Source organism: Diorhabda sublineata, chromosome 9 (assembly GCF_026230105.1).
Source record: "Diorhabda sublineata isolate icDioSubl1.1 chromosome 9, icDioSubl1.1, whole genome shotgun sequence".
Taxonomy (NCBI): domain Eukaryota; kingdom Metazoa; phylum Arthropoda; class Insecta; order Coleoptera; family Chrysomelidae; genus Diorhabda; species Diorhabda sublineata.
In genome coordinates, this window is record NC_079482.1 from 18,965,212 (window position 1) to 18,980,261 (window position 15,050).

Consider the following 15,050-nt stretch of genomic DNA (forward strand, 5'->3'; position numbering starts at 1 on the left):
ACTGGCTGTTAATATTAAGTTGGAGTTGTACGTATTTACTGGGTTTTTGTGTATTTGTGACCTTTTTTTGTGTTTATCGGCTATTATAGAGTTGATTTAATTGTTATTTTCTTTTAAAAAATTGTAATTTCTATTACGAGATCATCATGTCGTCGCTACACACAAAAACTCTAATCGAAAAGAAACAAGTAATAAATACTTTGGTTTTCTAAAAAATACTTGGCGAAGCAGTGGATAGGACCCTGTGGTCGAGAGGATAAAATTAATTTAAAATGTGGTTAATGAATGTCGTAAATCACAAAATAACACATACAATTCCTATTTTTTTTCCAATAATTATACTTGTTTTATATTGTTGTCGATTCCTTTGTAAAATTATTAACAAAAACGGTTTCAGTCTGGTTGGAAATATTTAGATACGATATACCCCTTATTTATATTTTATTTATTTTAGCGCATGTTGGTTCCAATCATTCCAAAGAGAATAGTTCCATATAATGCAAAATGTCGAGGTTTAAAAGATTGTTTACTTACGGATAGATGATTCGCTCAAAGAAATAAATAAAATATACCCATAATATATCAAAAACATTATTATCAAATTGAACAATTTCTTAATTTTGCTAATCATATTTTAAATAGTCACTTTATTTCACGGAACGGGTAGAAAAATAAATATCTTATCTATTGCTAATTAAGAACGTGAAATTTAAATGGTAAATCATATAAATAATACATATATAGACATGTCTTTGCATCAAACATTACTCATAGAATCAAAATAAAATTTTATGACAGGTATACAGCATACATTATACTTCACATTTTGATTCCAGCGTGACGTCAGCCTGCGCATAGGCATACCGGTGTATGTGTATCGTGTTAAATACGAAAAATTTATCAAAAAGAGTTATAAACACAAATAAACGGCCTAATTATCATCTGATAAATTTGAACACAAATAGCATGAACATTTTTGTTTACTTATTTGGATTCAATATAGCCACATTAGCTGGCACAGGAGATTTTGAGGCTAGTACCAAACACTTATCATCACCAGCCTCCTTTTCAAGCATCAGGTAAGCAAATCATTTGTAAGTGAAAGATACATGAACATTAACCTGAAAATAAGCTATGAACAGCCTTCCATAGAAATTAATTCTAATAGTGAAGCAGTTATCAATACAATGACCGTTTTATTAATCTAGAACATTTTTGTGATATAGGAAAATGCTCCTAAAGGAAACAGTTTATAAAAAAAACGAAAAAATAGAACGATAAGCACAATGTTCCTGGGCTGTATCAGTCAAACAAGTTCCTTGGGAGCTTCGATACTGCTACATTTAAATGTATTTAGATCTCAGGAATAGACACCTCCTCTTTGGCTTCTTTACAGAGCATCGCTACTTCAGAAAGCACATAATCTGATTAGGATTAGCGGATACTGATTATTTCAAATTCTGAAGGGATGAGGAAGAAACTCTTTCTCATTGCAAGCATAGTCAAAAACTGCTTTGAATACGATGCCTGAAGCAGCAACTTTTTTAAAGCCAGCACAGATACTAGAATGTTCCAAGCTATTCAAAAATATGAGTGAAAGTATTTTGTAGATAAAATACAAAGTTTTGTAACTTTCCATCAAATGTTTCATCTTAAAAATGCTAGTATTTCAGAATTTACTGCTGAAAAGTAGATTAGTGAATCTGTTTTTTTTTCTTATTGACATTTTTTTTATTTTTTCAAGTTAAAAAATACTTGAAATATAAACTAGTTGTTATACATGCCCCAAAAAATAAATTTAAATAAATAAATAAGGATAAATGAGGATATGCCTTCGATATGAAGAAAGTGAAAAATTTGAAACATATAACTTGAACGAAAAAATTAACACATCATATTTTGTAAGAATGCTTTCCACAAATGATACATGGTACATTTCCTCAAGGTACCAACAATCGTCATGCAAACAAGAGATCTTATTAATTGATTTATTTTATTTGGATAACTATATTTGAAATATGTGCTAATACACTAATTAAAATAACACATTGTTGAGTGAACCTAGATAGGTTTATGAAACAGGACTTCTCCCATTCCATTAATTACATTAAATTAACCAACCACTACATAACTTGGAGTGAAAATAATTATATTGATTAAAAAGAACATGCATATTACAAATATGAACTTTCTTTTAAGTCTGGTTTAGGATTGTTACTGCCATTTCTGTCTTACATGAAATCTCTGATTCTACATAATATGAATTCAATGGGGCTTAATATATTCCATAGTGGTAATTTATGGTAGTTATGTTGAAACATGTTTTGTAAGTATGCTCCGATTTTGTTTTATTTTCAATTATATTACAAATTTTAATTAAACATTTTTCTATTTATTTCTTACTTCACGTTTTAGAGATTCAAAATATTTATATCATTTTGATTAAAAACTATTATTCTATAAGGATTATTAATATTATTACAAACTCGCTATTCAAATTAATTATTCTCTACAAACAATTTAATTAATTTTTTTTAAATTCAGTAGATATCAAACCAATAGTTTTTCAAAACAGATGTCATTTATTATAATAATTAAATTAGTACAACGCAAATACAAGGTGTCTCAAAAGAGAGTTCACCTTTGTATTGTTTATTGCGTGGAACGCAGCTGATCTCAGAGGAGCGGGATATGTCCATTAGTAACCTGACTATTGGGAATTTAATCGCTATGGAGCGTTTCTACGAAGCGGGCCGTGTGTTGTACGTGCGTGAGTTTTATAACGATCATTCGAGCGACGACTATAGCTCACAAAAAATTCTGCAATGTTCGTCACTTAAATAATGTGTCAAGCGCTCGACTTCTTGGAAAATGGATCGAGAAGTTAGAACAAACTGGATAAACCAAGGCCATTTAGAACCATCGAAAACGTAGACAAAGTTACTTGGGATGTCCATGACGAGTCTGACTTGCAATAATTCACACCTTATTATGCTGGTCAGAGGCTTAACTTAGCTTAACCAGATGGTTGGGCGCTCTTCCACGTTTACCAACATCAAGATCATTTTCATCTTAATGAACACGTAACAAGTAAAATTGCACTACTGGAGTGCAACTATTCCAAAATACAAACATCAGAAAGCCCCTACGTCCGCCTAAAGTGACTGTATGGCTGCGATGTCAGCGCGAGGGATTACAGGCTTCACTTTTTTGAAGATGAAAGGGGACGCAACTTACAGTGAATTCGGAGCGTTATGTTTGGGTGTTAGACCACTTCTTCGTGCTTGAACTGCAAAACTTTAAAGGTTATAACCAAAGAACATGGTTCCAGCAGAGCGGAGCAACGTCCAATAGATATCTAGCATAAGTTCGTGAAATTTTTCCTGGTAAATAGATCCCTAAGAGACGTGATATAAATTGACCTCCACACAGTCCGGATTTAACACCCATGGACTTTTTTCTGTGGGATTATGTCAAATCTAAAGTTTATACTAACAAACTGACTACTCTAGCACAATGATAAGAAAATATCCGTCACCAAATGGCAGTCATGACAGAGAATACCTACCGAGTCGTTATAGGCAATTTTTGTTTAAATGAATGCCAAATATTTTCAATAAACTTCTAACATCTCTTAAAATTGTTTTTTTTTAATGTGAACTTTCTTTTGAAACCCCATGTAACAATCTCATAAAATATTGCTTATTGAATTAAAGCACTGTTAATAATAGACAAACATCAATCAATTTCAAGACATGAAATTAATTTAAAAACCCCAAAGATACTATTTAATATGAGTTATTTTGAAAACTGGATCTACTTTATCTTCTATATTTTATTGAATAATTAATAGTATTTATTCATATAAAATATTTAATTTGGTTATAGTTGGCTATCCATTATTTCAATATAAGCATGTCAGTATCATTGAATCTTGTATCATTTAGAAGAAATTCCGAATTCAAGTAGGTAATCATTTCACTACAGAAATTGAGCAATAAGTTACTATTCTACTAAGTATTTAACCTGTGTTATTTATAAGACAACACTATTAAATTATTTTTTTAATCTAATATCATAGGAAAACCAAAATAAAATTACTAAATTATGTGTATAAAGATAATTTTGTGATAACATAGACAAATGACATACAAGATGTTTTTTTAATCAGGTTATGTTGTTGTTATTTATTATTTAAATATCCAAACATACACAATTCTAAAGCACAATTTGAAAAGTGGAATTTGCTTATGGCGAGTGTAACATTGTGAAAAATATTGAAATAAAAGAAGGAAATAAAGTAGTTTTAAGGAATTATTAATATCTGTTGCCACACTATCAAAAGTATGAATTTTTATTGGTATTTTTTAAGATGTATACCTACTTTTAGAAATTGACATGATTCAATAATTCATAAAATATGGTTCAAGCACATCTCGTTTGAAGATAAATAAAGTTAAAAAATAATATGTATAGAGTTCTATTTTTGTAGCAAAAGACATTTTCTACCTTCATATGAATTAAACATGGTGCACAAATTGTTTGTATCAAAGCTATTAAGTATACAAAATGGTTAAAATGAGTTGATTTCCAAAGAGAGCAATGTATTAAGTCAAGTATTTATTTTATAAACATCATTTAAGTTGATCCTTATTCTTTTATTCATTTCATATATTGCCGAAACAATAATACTCACCTCAAAGTTCAAGAATGGTTTAAAAATTCCATTAAAATTATTCACAAACGTTATTGTCACAATTTTAGACACATATACATTTTTATGGAGAATAATTCACTATACAAAAACATCCAACTACAACTCTACACAACTCAGTCCCCATCTTGGCTTCTGCTAATGAATTACTGACGTTTCGCTTAGATCTTTGACATACCAGAATTACCGATTGACATTTAATACAAGACCGTTTATATTTCTAGGTTTTTACAAAAAAGAAGAATTATCAGCAACGTATCAACTTAAAAGTTAAAGGAGTTACGAATCAAGAATATTTTTAATTTTGAGTCGAAGGAAAATACAAAAAGTACAGATAAATTCAAAAAATATTTCTCATTATCACCGGATCCGACAAACAGGTGACTAAGAAATGTTTGATTCGTATGATTCTGGAACCATCAGTCAGTGTTTTAGTGAATAGATCCTGGACTATTTTAAGCTAAGGCTATTAAAGACTACCTTTATTCAATGAAGTAGGCAATGAGTCTTGAATTCTGTAAATATTTTGGACCTATTTTTCCGCGTTATTTTATTCGGAAGTTACAAACCAAATTCTGTAAATATTCATAACCAAATATGTTGTTTTTCTTGATGAATTAATTGGAACAGTCTCATAATATCATGAATCCACTAGAAGGAGCAGAATTTTTAGAAAATCAAAAAAGTGTTGGTAGGAATGTGAGACATTTGAAGAGAAAGCACGTGGCGGATCATAATTTCAATAGGCTCTATTTCTATTTATCTGTTCATTACGAGCTATTTTCCAAAGGTGTAAAGGTGTATTCATTTTTAATTTTTGAGTTTTGGTACAAATAAAATCTCTTATATGTGCTAAAAATAATAAATAAATAAAGATGAATCCTCCAAAATTTTATATCACTACGACTAAGGCTGAGCAGCCTTGATTAGTTTTGTGAAAATTTCATGTAAAGAAGATAAGAATGACGCTGTGCTTTTGACAATTTTGACAGTTGTTTGATAACATGTCGCTACGATTTTGACGTTTTCAAACAGAAATTACTCTAAATAAAATATGGAAATCAAAGTAGTTGGTTCCTGATTATTTCTTTTCTTTGATTTGAGTAAATATTAACAAAAACGGTAAGTATGTTATTGCATTGAATATGCATGTATACATTATCACGGTCTTTCCTTTGTATTTAAAAAAATTCAACTACATACTTTTTAACAGGTCATAGGTTATAATTTAGTCAAAATTAGTTAATTGAATGTTAGTTATTATTTGAAAAATCAAACTGGAAACGGACAAAGTAAATAGAAGAAAAAAGAAAAATTCGGTTCAAAGTTTGTTATTTTATACATTACAATTAGCAAATAGTTATCTGGAAAATTACAACTTTGACATTCAGCTCGCAGATATTTATCTCAGATGAAATTTAATATTTTATGTTTATTTTATTTAATTCGAGTTGTTTGAATTCTATGTACACAATTTCTTGATAATACTAATTGAAATGTTTTCCTAATTAACTTCATATTTGGAAATTTGATTACTAATTTTTAAATGCTGAATCTGTTTTGTAGTTTGGTTTAATATCTTCACTCACCTATACATGATATTATTTGTGGGTCTGTTTCTATATGGAATAATTCTAGTACCTTTAAATTTTTTTCATTTGTGATTCTCCAAATGTAAATCTTGGTTGGATTGACATTAAATTAACGGCAGACTATTCTCTAAACTTGAGCAGGACAGTCTTCAAATGTAGGCTTCAGGAATTATTGTTCTAATAATATTGATATTGCTTTTAGGTTCCAATAATGTCTGACTCCTTGGAGGAACTTAGAGAAAGTTGTAATAGTAGAGGTTAGTATTGAAGATGTAAAAGGAGATATGTAGTTATGTACATATTTCTAGGATTGATATTACTTTCAAAACTAAGGGTACTGCTTTATGTTCATATTTTTTAAACTTAATATTAATGAAATAATTGTTAAAGGAATTGAATTAAGTACCTAATTTTATCACATATTTAGGTTCCAAACCATATTAATTACAGAGTTTGTTTTTTGGTAATGTTTTCATGACATTAGGATAGTTCATTTAATATATTATCCACTCTATCCTATATAAATACAGAGTAGTAATGGAGTTACCGAAGTATTCAAAGAAATCTAAAATTTGTTTACATACACTTCCTATTCAAATGAAAGTGCTCTTTTAATAATTGATATCACTTTTTGATTCATTCAATCTTTGTTTGTCGATTTTACTGTAATGGTTACATTTTTGCAACAATAAAACTTTCCTTTATTCATAGGGATAGGCTAGATTGTGATATGGAATGAATTATCCTAATTCAAGGGAAAAATTGAGAACCACATTTCATCAAACATCTGCCAAACAGTTTATATTACAAATACCATTGTTTATAGACATACTTTTAGCTCTAGAAATTAATGTACATAATTTTGGACCACACCATAATAAAAAATAATAATTATTTGATGATTTAATTTTTAATCAGATGATAAGGTTAAACCCCATGAATATCATGGTCTAGAAAGTCAAAGTGGTGAATTGGATTTCAACACCAAGGCCATTACTCACTTAGAACCACTCATTGAATTTGTTTATGATGAATCAGAAAGTGGTCAATATAACGATAAGGAATATACTCAGGTTTACATTCAACAATTTGATGTGCCGAATAGTATTCAAGATGTATCGGGAGTTCCAACAAATGAAGATAATTCAACTTTGATACAGCCATTAATGCCATTCTATCTTACCACTTCTGACATAACTGAAATGGATGATAATGAAGATAAAAATGAAATTGTAAGTTGTTGTTATAAATTATATTAATATAAAGTGATTCCATTAATATTCCAAAAACAGTAGCAACAGTTATTTTTAGAAAAATCAAGAATTTGCATTTCTGCTCAGCAATTATATAACAGTTGGTAATCCCTTGTAGACAATAATTAAGTTATTAAAACAGGCGTCAGTCAGTGTATTTATATGTTGCTGTAGAGGTAGTAAATTGTGTGTCACTCATTTACTGTTAGAAGTTTGAAGAAAATATTTGATACATCACCTATATTTTAACGGTCAAAGCAATTTTAGTTGTTCTGCATCAATTAGTGCCATCTAGCTGTTTAAACATTTTATTCTACTTTTGAAATCCATCACAAATTATTGAAAAATTTATATTTTATTAACGAGAATAAGATGAAAATACTCAAATTTATCTTTTTCCCTTAAAATAGTTCCCAAAATAACAAATTTTTACAAAAAAATTTCAACCTAATGCAAAAATTTAACAGTGATACAGTTATTCTCCAAATAATTATAATAATAACCAACAATACATGCAACTATTGAGTTGTTGAGGCAAAAATTGATCTTAAATACGAGGGTGGTCCAAAAATTTGGCGGGATTTGGCTAAATTGGCTTGTAGCATGACTCCCTAACTTTCAACTCCTGTGATTCATTTTTTGGGTGCAAAAAACGCTCCTCTAGTGGACATTCACTCCCAACTGTGTGAGGTTTATGAGTATATAAGTATGCAATATGTGGACAAATGGTGCACAGAATTCAAAGACAGACGTATAGATTTGGATGGAATACTGTGTCATACTCCCTTTACAGCGCAGATTTGAACTACAGCTGATAGAAGATGTAGTCTGGTCTTTCCAAACATGTATTATTCAATGGCAATAAACATATTTTTCAATATGAAAATTCGTTGCGAAACTAACTTTATGGACAAGCCTCGTATATATTTTCAAATAAACTATTGCATACAAAAATGGTTAATTAAAATATTCCACTAAAAATATTAGCCCTTCACTCTCTTATTTATATCCAGCACCAATCTTGTAAAATATTTATTATTATTTCATTGGGATATAAAAACAACTGTATTAAATTAAATATGCAAAATATTTACCAAATAAATCAAATTATCACTATATTGAGTATATAAAGAGTGCACAAATAACACAAGCACTGCACAATGTTTATAAATCAGCCAGATTATAAAAATTGTATAGTCTCTGGTCAAATTATTAGGTGCATTGCAAGTTTTAAAGAAAAGTGAAAAGAATGTAAGTAAAAGTCAATATTTAGTTGCATGCTATCAATGCAAGATGGCACTGTTTCATCAGCTCCCACACATTGTCAATCTGGTTCATATTGGGATATCACCCAGTCAATCCAACATAGGGATAAAGTTGGAATTTCTGGAACCTTTGGTGATATTCAGACCGAACATACTGTTTACACTACCACTACACCAACACTCACAATTACAGTGTCTGATGTGCGTTTCGATAACCAAGTTATCGTCTTCAGAGATTGAAGGTAAACTTGTGAGTGTTGGTGTAGTGGTAGTGTAAAAATTGTATTCAGTACAACATAGGAATATTTTCTTTTGTCAAAAAATATTTAACAGACCGAGCAGTGTGGCAGGGAGCTTTTGCATGAAAGTATATGGTTCCCCATTTGTAAACCTTATTCTGAGGTGCTGCTGGGAATCTTGTGTAATAGTTTAATTGTAAAAATCTGAATTTAATCTACTAGATTGTAGTTACGTTAGTGATTTTACATTGATATTTCTATGTTCTAGAAAAAATATAGTAAACACAAAACTAGAATCAGCAATTTACAACCAACAAAATAAAATAAAAAAAAATCAGATTGAGTCATCCGGATGAATCATCTATATAATAGCTAGTTCATATAATAGATTCATTATGATTTTAAATATAATTTAGGACACCAACAAGTGAAGCTTAACATTGACATTAGTATGTAGTAATAAAATACATTTTTTAGGAAACAATAATTCTTCAAGTAGACAAAGAAGATGAAGACTCAGAAGTAAAAAGAGATCTTATGTCAGAAGAGGAAAGAGATTGGAGGTTACAGTTTCTTCTTTGTTCGCCCAAAAAAGACTCTGCATTAGATAAATTCACATGTGATGTGTGTTCTCAAAGTTATGGTTGTTTTAATTGTTTAAAATCTCATTACGAAACCATGCATCTGGGTTATAATTATGTATCCCAATATAGATGTAAAAATTCCAAGTTTACAACTAAGGGTCTGTGTTGTCCGGTTTGCGAACTTTTCTTTGAAAACAGAAATGATATGATAGATCATTATATTACTCATGCAGTGGCTTGTGATATTTGTGGTTCTGGATTTGACAGACAAAAACATCTAACGGAGCACCGTAGGAAAGTGCACAATAAAGGAGATTTTGATGTATTGTACGATTGTGAAATATGTAGAGTTAGCCATCAGTATCCAAGTGGTTTGACCAAACATTACCAGGTAATACAAATATAATTTTTAAATTTACGTAGTAATAAGATTCTTATCATTACTTTACTTTCATATCTCTTTAAATAGAAAAAAAATGTTAAATCTTTAATGTACTTAATTACAATTTACCAGTGAAGTTTCCATAAAGCGTCGCAATAAATAATAATAAACTTAACTGTTCCATTGTCTTCCCAATCGCGTTTGCTGATTAATTTTAGAGTTTATTAGCCATAAGTTTTAGGATAAAAGAAAAGGATGAAGATAAACAAGAGAAGAGTGGAATGAAAAATCTTTGACAAAGGATCAAGAAATAACTCTTCACAGATTGCTTGGTAAAAAAAATGAAACAATACAGTAGTACAGACTGAAAAGTGGATGTAATTTTTTTCAAGCAGAATGTTTTTCAATACAGAAGGTTGATAGACTGTTATGAAAAAACAGTAGCACATCAATCTACACAGATAGCCAAGCAGGCTTAAAAACAAAATCAAAAGTAGAAATGAGCTGCAACGAGGCACTCTCCTGGATTTGTGTCACTGAAATAATCCTTCTCTGGGTACATGAACACTATGAAGTGGTAGCGAACTGGAATAGAGGTTGCTATTGCTACTACTGATGAAATTGTTAAAAATGTTATGGACCCAGGAATTGAAGCCTAATATTATTATATATGGTCAAACAGAAGGTATTGCATAATATCCAGAGCCAAGCTAAGGATAGCTAAATAGAAGGGGAAAAAAGAAGATAATAGGATTCACAAACCGCTCCATCTAGGAAACCTGACCATTGGACATTCGACTGTTGGCACAGAACTCCAGAAAGCTGCATGCCCCCCTTGCAACAGTCTCGCGTTCCCCTAGGGGTGCACCGCACAGGCTGGAAACCACTGCCCTAACCTAACCCTAACCATTTACATGTTAAGATATCCTCGTTTAGCGCTGTATCACATAACTTTCTACTTTGATGGAACGCATCCCCCACCTTAAGCGGGATCTTACTGTATATATTACAAAAACCATTCTCATTCTAAAAAGTAGGTCATATGAATATTATAAAAAACAGTCTTTGTAACTACTTTTATTGCATTTTCTGACGTTTGTTTACTTATTTTAGAAAGTCCATAAACTTATTTTATGTATAGAATGCAAATCAAACTTCACATCAGTGGAGGATCTACAAGAACACGAAAATACTCATAGACAGAAAATAGATGTGTTACCATATGCCTGTAGTAAATGTGACAGAGCATTTGCTCAAATTTCAGAAATTGCTGTTCATATAAGGATGGATCATACTCGTAAGAGGAAAGTAGAAAAGAAAATTGAAAAGTGCGTTAAATCTGTGTTTGTAATTGGCCCAGTTAATGAAAGTATAAATTTGGGGAAACGAAAAGTTATTAGAGTGAAAAGACATTAATTAATTTAATTTTTAATAGGAAATTAGAAAAATGAAAAAACTGATCGACTAAAATATTTGAATAATTTTTTTTGTTGGGAATGCAAAAATGTGTTTATGAAATTATGGCATTCTTATTGTATCTACAAAAAAAATATTGTTCATCATTGTAGATTCTTATAACAAATGGTCAGAAGTATTGTGCTTGTTATGATAAATGTTTTTGAATTTCAGTTTGGTCTATTCATAATTTAAATGAATCCAAGATACCTCGTGTATATTGTGAGGCGAATTTAATAAAGCTGGTGAGGAACTACCAATTCCATACCAAGTAGGTTCCATTGGATTAATGTAAAGGCTCTTAATTGACTGATTTTGTATCTCTTAACATAGTTATAAATGAAGAGGAAATATACTCCGAAACGTAACTAATGCTTCTACAATGTACCTACGAGCGTTGGGATAACCTTTTTTATGATCGGTCCTTTACAGGGAATAGTACCGGTTATAAGGGTAAAAAATTACCCATAATTAAATATTTTTTCATCCCGTTTTATTTTATAGAGGGCGTTAAAGTTGAGACTGCGAAAGTGATAGCCTCTCACTGCGCTGAGATAATCTCGAATTTGGTAAATATAAAACAAAAAAATCAAAAAGCTTCTTAATGAGGAAGGTATCGTAATTGACCACCTTTGATTAAAAAGTTGAAAAAGAAAACCACATGGTTGTTAAAAATAATATATTAACTTTTTTCACTTTTTATCTCATGGCAAGTTTTTTTTTCAGTTTTTTTACGATTTTCTGAAATTTCGGTAAAATATAACAAATTAAATAAAACGCACAAAGAATTGAAAAAAAATTGTGGTTACAAAAAAAAACACGTTTTTTGAAAGTAAAAGGATACGAATAATATGAAAAAATCAATTTTTTGTAAATTACAACCGGTACTAGTCCTTTAATCTCTTCTATATACTGGGACACATCAATAATTGCCAACTAGGCAAAATCTAGACTCATCCGGGAATATTATATAAAATCAACCTCCAGTCCAAATAAACTCTAAAAAATTGTATTAGTGTTCTTGGATGTACTGGAGGTTAACAGAAATTTACTTGGAGACATCTTAATCTTATCCTCATTGTATCCTTGCATATTTCTTGTTGACAGTAATACACAAAGTTTTAAAGAAGCATATAGGCATAATAAAGCTTTGTCTTAGCGCCAATGTTGAAAAAAATAGTCTTGATTTGTATCAGTAATACATCCTGACCTTTGGTGTCCTTCCCTCTCTTCAAGCATTCCTGATTCTCTAAAAATCGAATATTGTGCCACTTGTTCTTTAGAGAAGCATTTTCCTATCAATACAATAGCCACAGCTCACTTTCTGGCAACAAAATTGAGTCAAAAAAAACTTAAGATGTTATTCTTTCATTTTTACTCGAAAGTGTACGTAAGCCGAGGATAACTACAAATATTGTATTTGTCAGTTCTGTTACATTTTTCTAGTTTCCAAATTATATAATGTCATATCATCGACTTAGATTTTTGATAAAAGTAGTATTATATAAAAAATTATGGGCTGCATGTTTTGATATTGTTTTATTGGTACAATATTTCAATTTGCAATTATGATTTTCATGATGTACTAAATATTGTTTAGACAACATGTTGTATTTTCATAGATTTCACATGTGGTATCTGTATTTTTCGTTAATACGTTTGTTGTTTTTATTTGGTATTTCTTATGTTTAATGAAGTAATTCGTTCTTTCAAGTACTGGATTTATAGAGTTTTTCAATTATGTAACTTTTTTTAAATAGTAATTCATCCTCCACTACTATATTTAATTATTGAAACTATCTTTGTCGATGGGATGTAACATATCTAAACATGGCTGTTGTAAAAAATCATTGGTGCTGAAAAGCTAATTTTTCATTTAGTTAGACATTATAAATTGTGAAGAGACTATTGCAGCAGAACACATCATGACAAAAAGATTTCTATTCTGATGAGTGTTTTGGGTCATTTAGGATTTGCCTCCACCAATGGAGGACCAAGAGCAAACTGATCACAGAAATGATGAATTACATTTTTACAGAAATAATAAATTTTTGAAGTCTCTTTATTATTGTCAATTTTTGCATTTTAATGCTTTAGAACACCCTAGAGACCAAAAAAATAGGTTTTTTGAAGCTTTTTTTTCAGAAATACTACAGAATAAATCGAGATAACAGTAACATAATTTTATTCTACATATCAGTGACTGTTTACAGTAATTTTTTTGAAGGTATTCATTTCAAAATGGCTGCTGTGAAGCTCCTGTAATTTTTTAAATCGTAATGAGCCAATGAACTTTTTTGATTATCTGTTATAGAAGTGTGTAGGATTTTTGCGATATATTGATTTTTGGCCAAATGGCACACTTCTAAAAAAGTGAAAACAAAAAAAAAATCGTCAGATAATTGTGAATAACAAGTTGACTGTGCAAGATAAAGAAAAACTATGTACTTCGAAAGTCAAGGAATTTTTTTCAATAAAAAATGCAATATTGAGATAAACATGTTTAAAGTTTTGAGTGGTAGAAAATCATAAATAATTTTACAATACTTTTAATCTTAATGCCTGCACCATACAATTGGCATTCCAGATTATCTTCATGCAGTCATCTTGCCTCTTTTACCCAGTCAGGGAACGATTATCTCCAGGCACATTTCATAGTTGTTCGATTGATTGACTCAATTCTTTACTCATGGTGATTCTCAATGGTCTTCTTCGAGATGTATGTGGTCTGTTGATGTTGCAAAACAACCTTTTTTTCTTCTCTTCTCACTGTACACCACTTTATCATTAATTGTAAAAACAAATCAATAATAACTCATAGAAAAAAATGAGAGGTCACAGAAGTATTGAGTCTAAACTCATCAAAGACTAGTCAGGACATAAATATTTTCAATGACATCTGCAATAGTTCACAAAAAGGAACTTGCTGCGGACCAGAAGATCTACTAAAATTCAAAAACCAAGTACTCAAAGATTTGTCCTGGCAAAATTTTTTGACCATAATTTTTGTCCATTTAAAATGAAAACATAAAAATCGATTTTTCTAAAATTCCAGGAGGGCCTAAGGTGTTAAATAATATGTGTAATTTGTATATATTAAATATTTGTTCTAATTTATGTTAGAATATATGTGAAAAATGTGAATTATCACCACTATTATGATTTTTACAGCATGAAGGCCAAGCTTAAAATGTACAAATGTTTGTTATTATAGTTTGAGATGTATGAATTGTTTTAAATACAAATTTATATGGAATAAAATGTTTATATAAATATTTGTTTATTTACCTCTATTCCTAATGTCCAGTTCAACTTATAAAAAAATTATCACAAATTGTCATATAGCTTTTAAGTGCTAAACTCCAATGTCATAAGATCCAAGCTGGTTTAGGGTTGCCTGGACAAGTTTAAAGAGCCAGACAAATAGAATAAAGTTACCTTCCATTGGGTTTCAGGACACACTGGAGTAGATAATAGACCATATTATTGCAGATAAACCTTTGTAGGACCTAAATCCTTTTATGGAATCTGCTTCAAAATAATAGAGAAGATTGTAGATAGGAAAA

The 15,050-nt window shown here is 30.1% G+C and overlaps 2 protein-coding genes across 4 annotated transcripts in view; one reads left to right on the forward strand and one right to left on the reverse strand.

Annotated features, from left to right (window-relative positions):
• The window catches only part of LOC130448668 (kalirin), a 393,432-nt gene extending 388,538 nt beyond the window's left edge, over positions 1 to 4,894 (reverse strand). The window contains exon 1 of one of the 3 annotated variants that reach the window (XR_008910360.1): positions 4,697 to 4,894. The gene's annotated coding sequence lies outside the window, so the exon portion shown is untranslated. The remainder of the gene's footprint in view (positions 1 to 4,696) is intronic. The other 2 variants (XM_056786130.1, XM_056786132.1) reach the window with 2 other exon arrangements.
• A 787-nt stretch (positions 4,895 to 5,681) lies between these two features.
• Positions 5,682 to 14,757, forward strand: LOC130448669 (PR domain zinc finger protein 5-like). The gene is made up of 5 exons (XM_056786133.1): positions 5,682 to 5,836; positions 6,509 to 6,563; positions 7,225 to 7,538; positions 9,541 to 10,038; positions 11,143 to 14,757. The coding sequence occupies exons 2-5, from the start codon at positions 6,518 to 6,520 to the stop codon at positions 11,443 to 11,445; spliced, it is 1,161 nt and encodes a 386-aa protein (XP_056642111.1). The 5' UTR covers positions 5,682 to 5,836; positions 6,509 to 6,517; the 3' UTR covers positions 11,446 to 14,757.
• Positions 14,758 to 15,050: the final 293 nt, after the last annotated feature.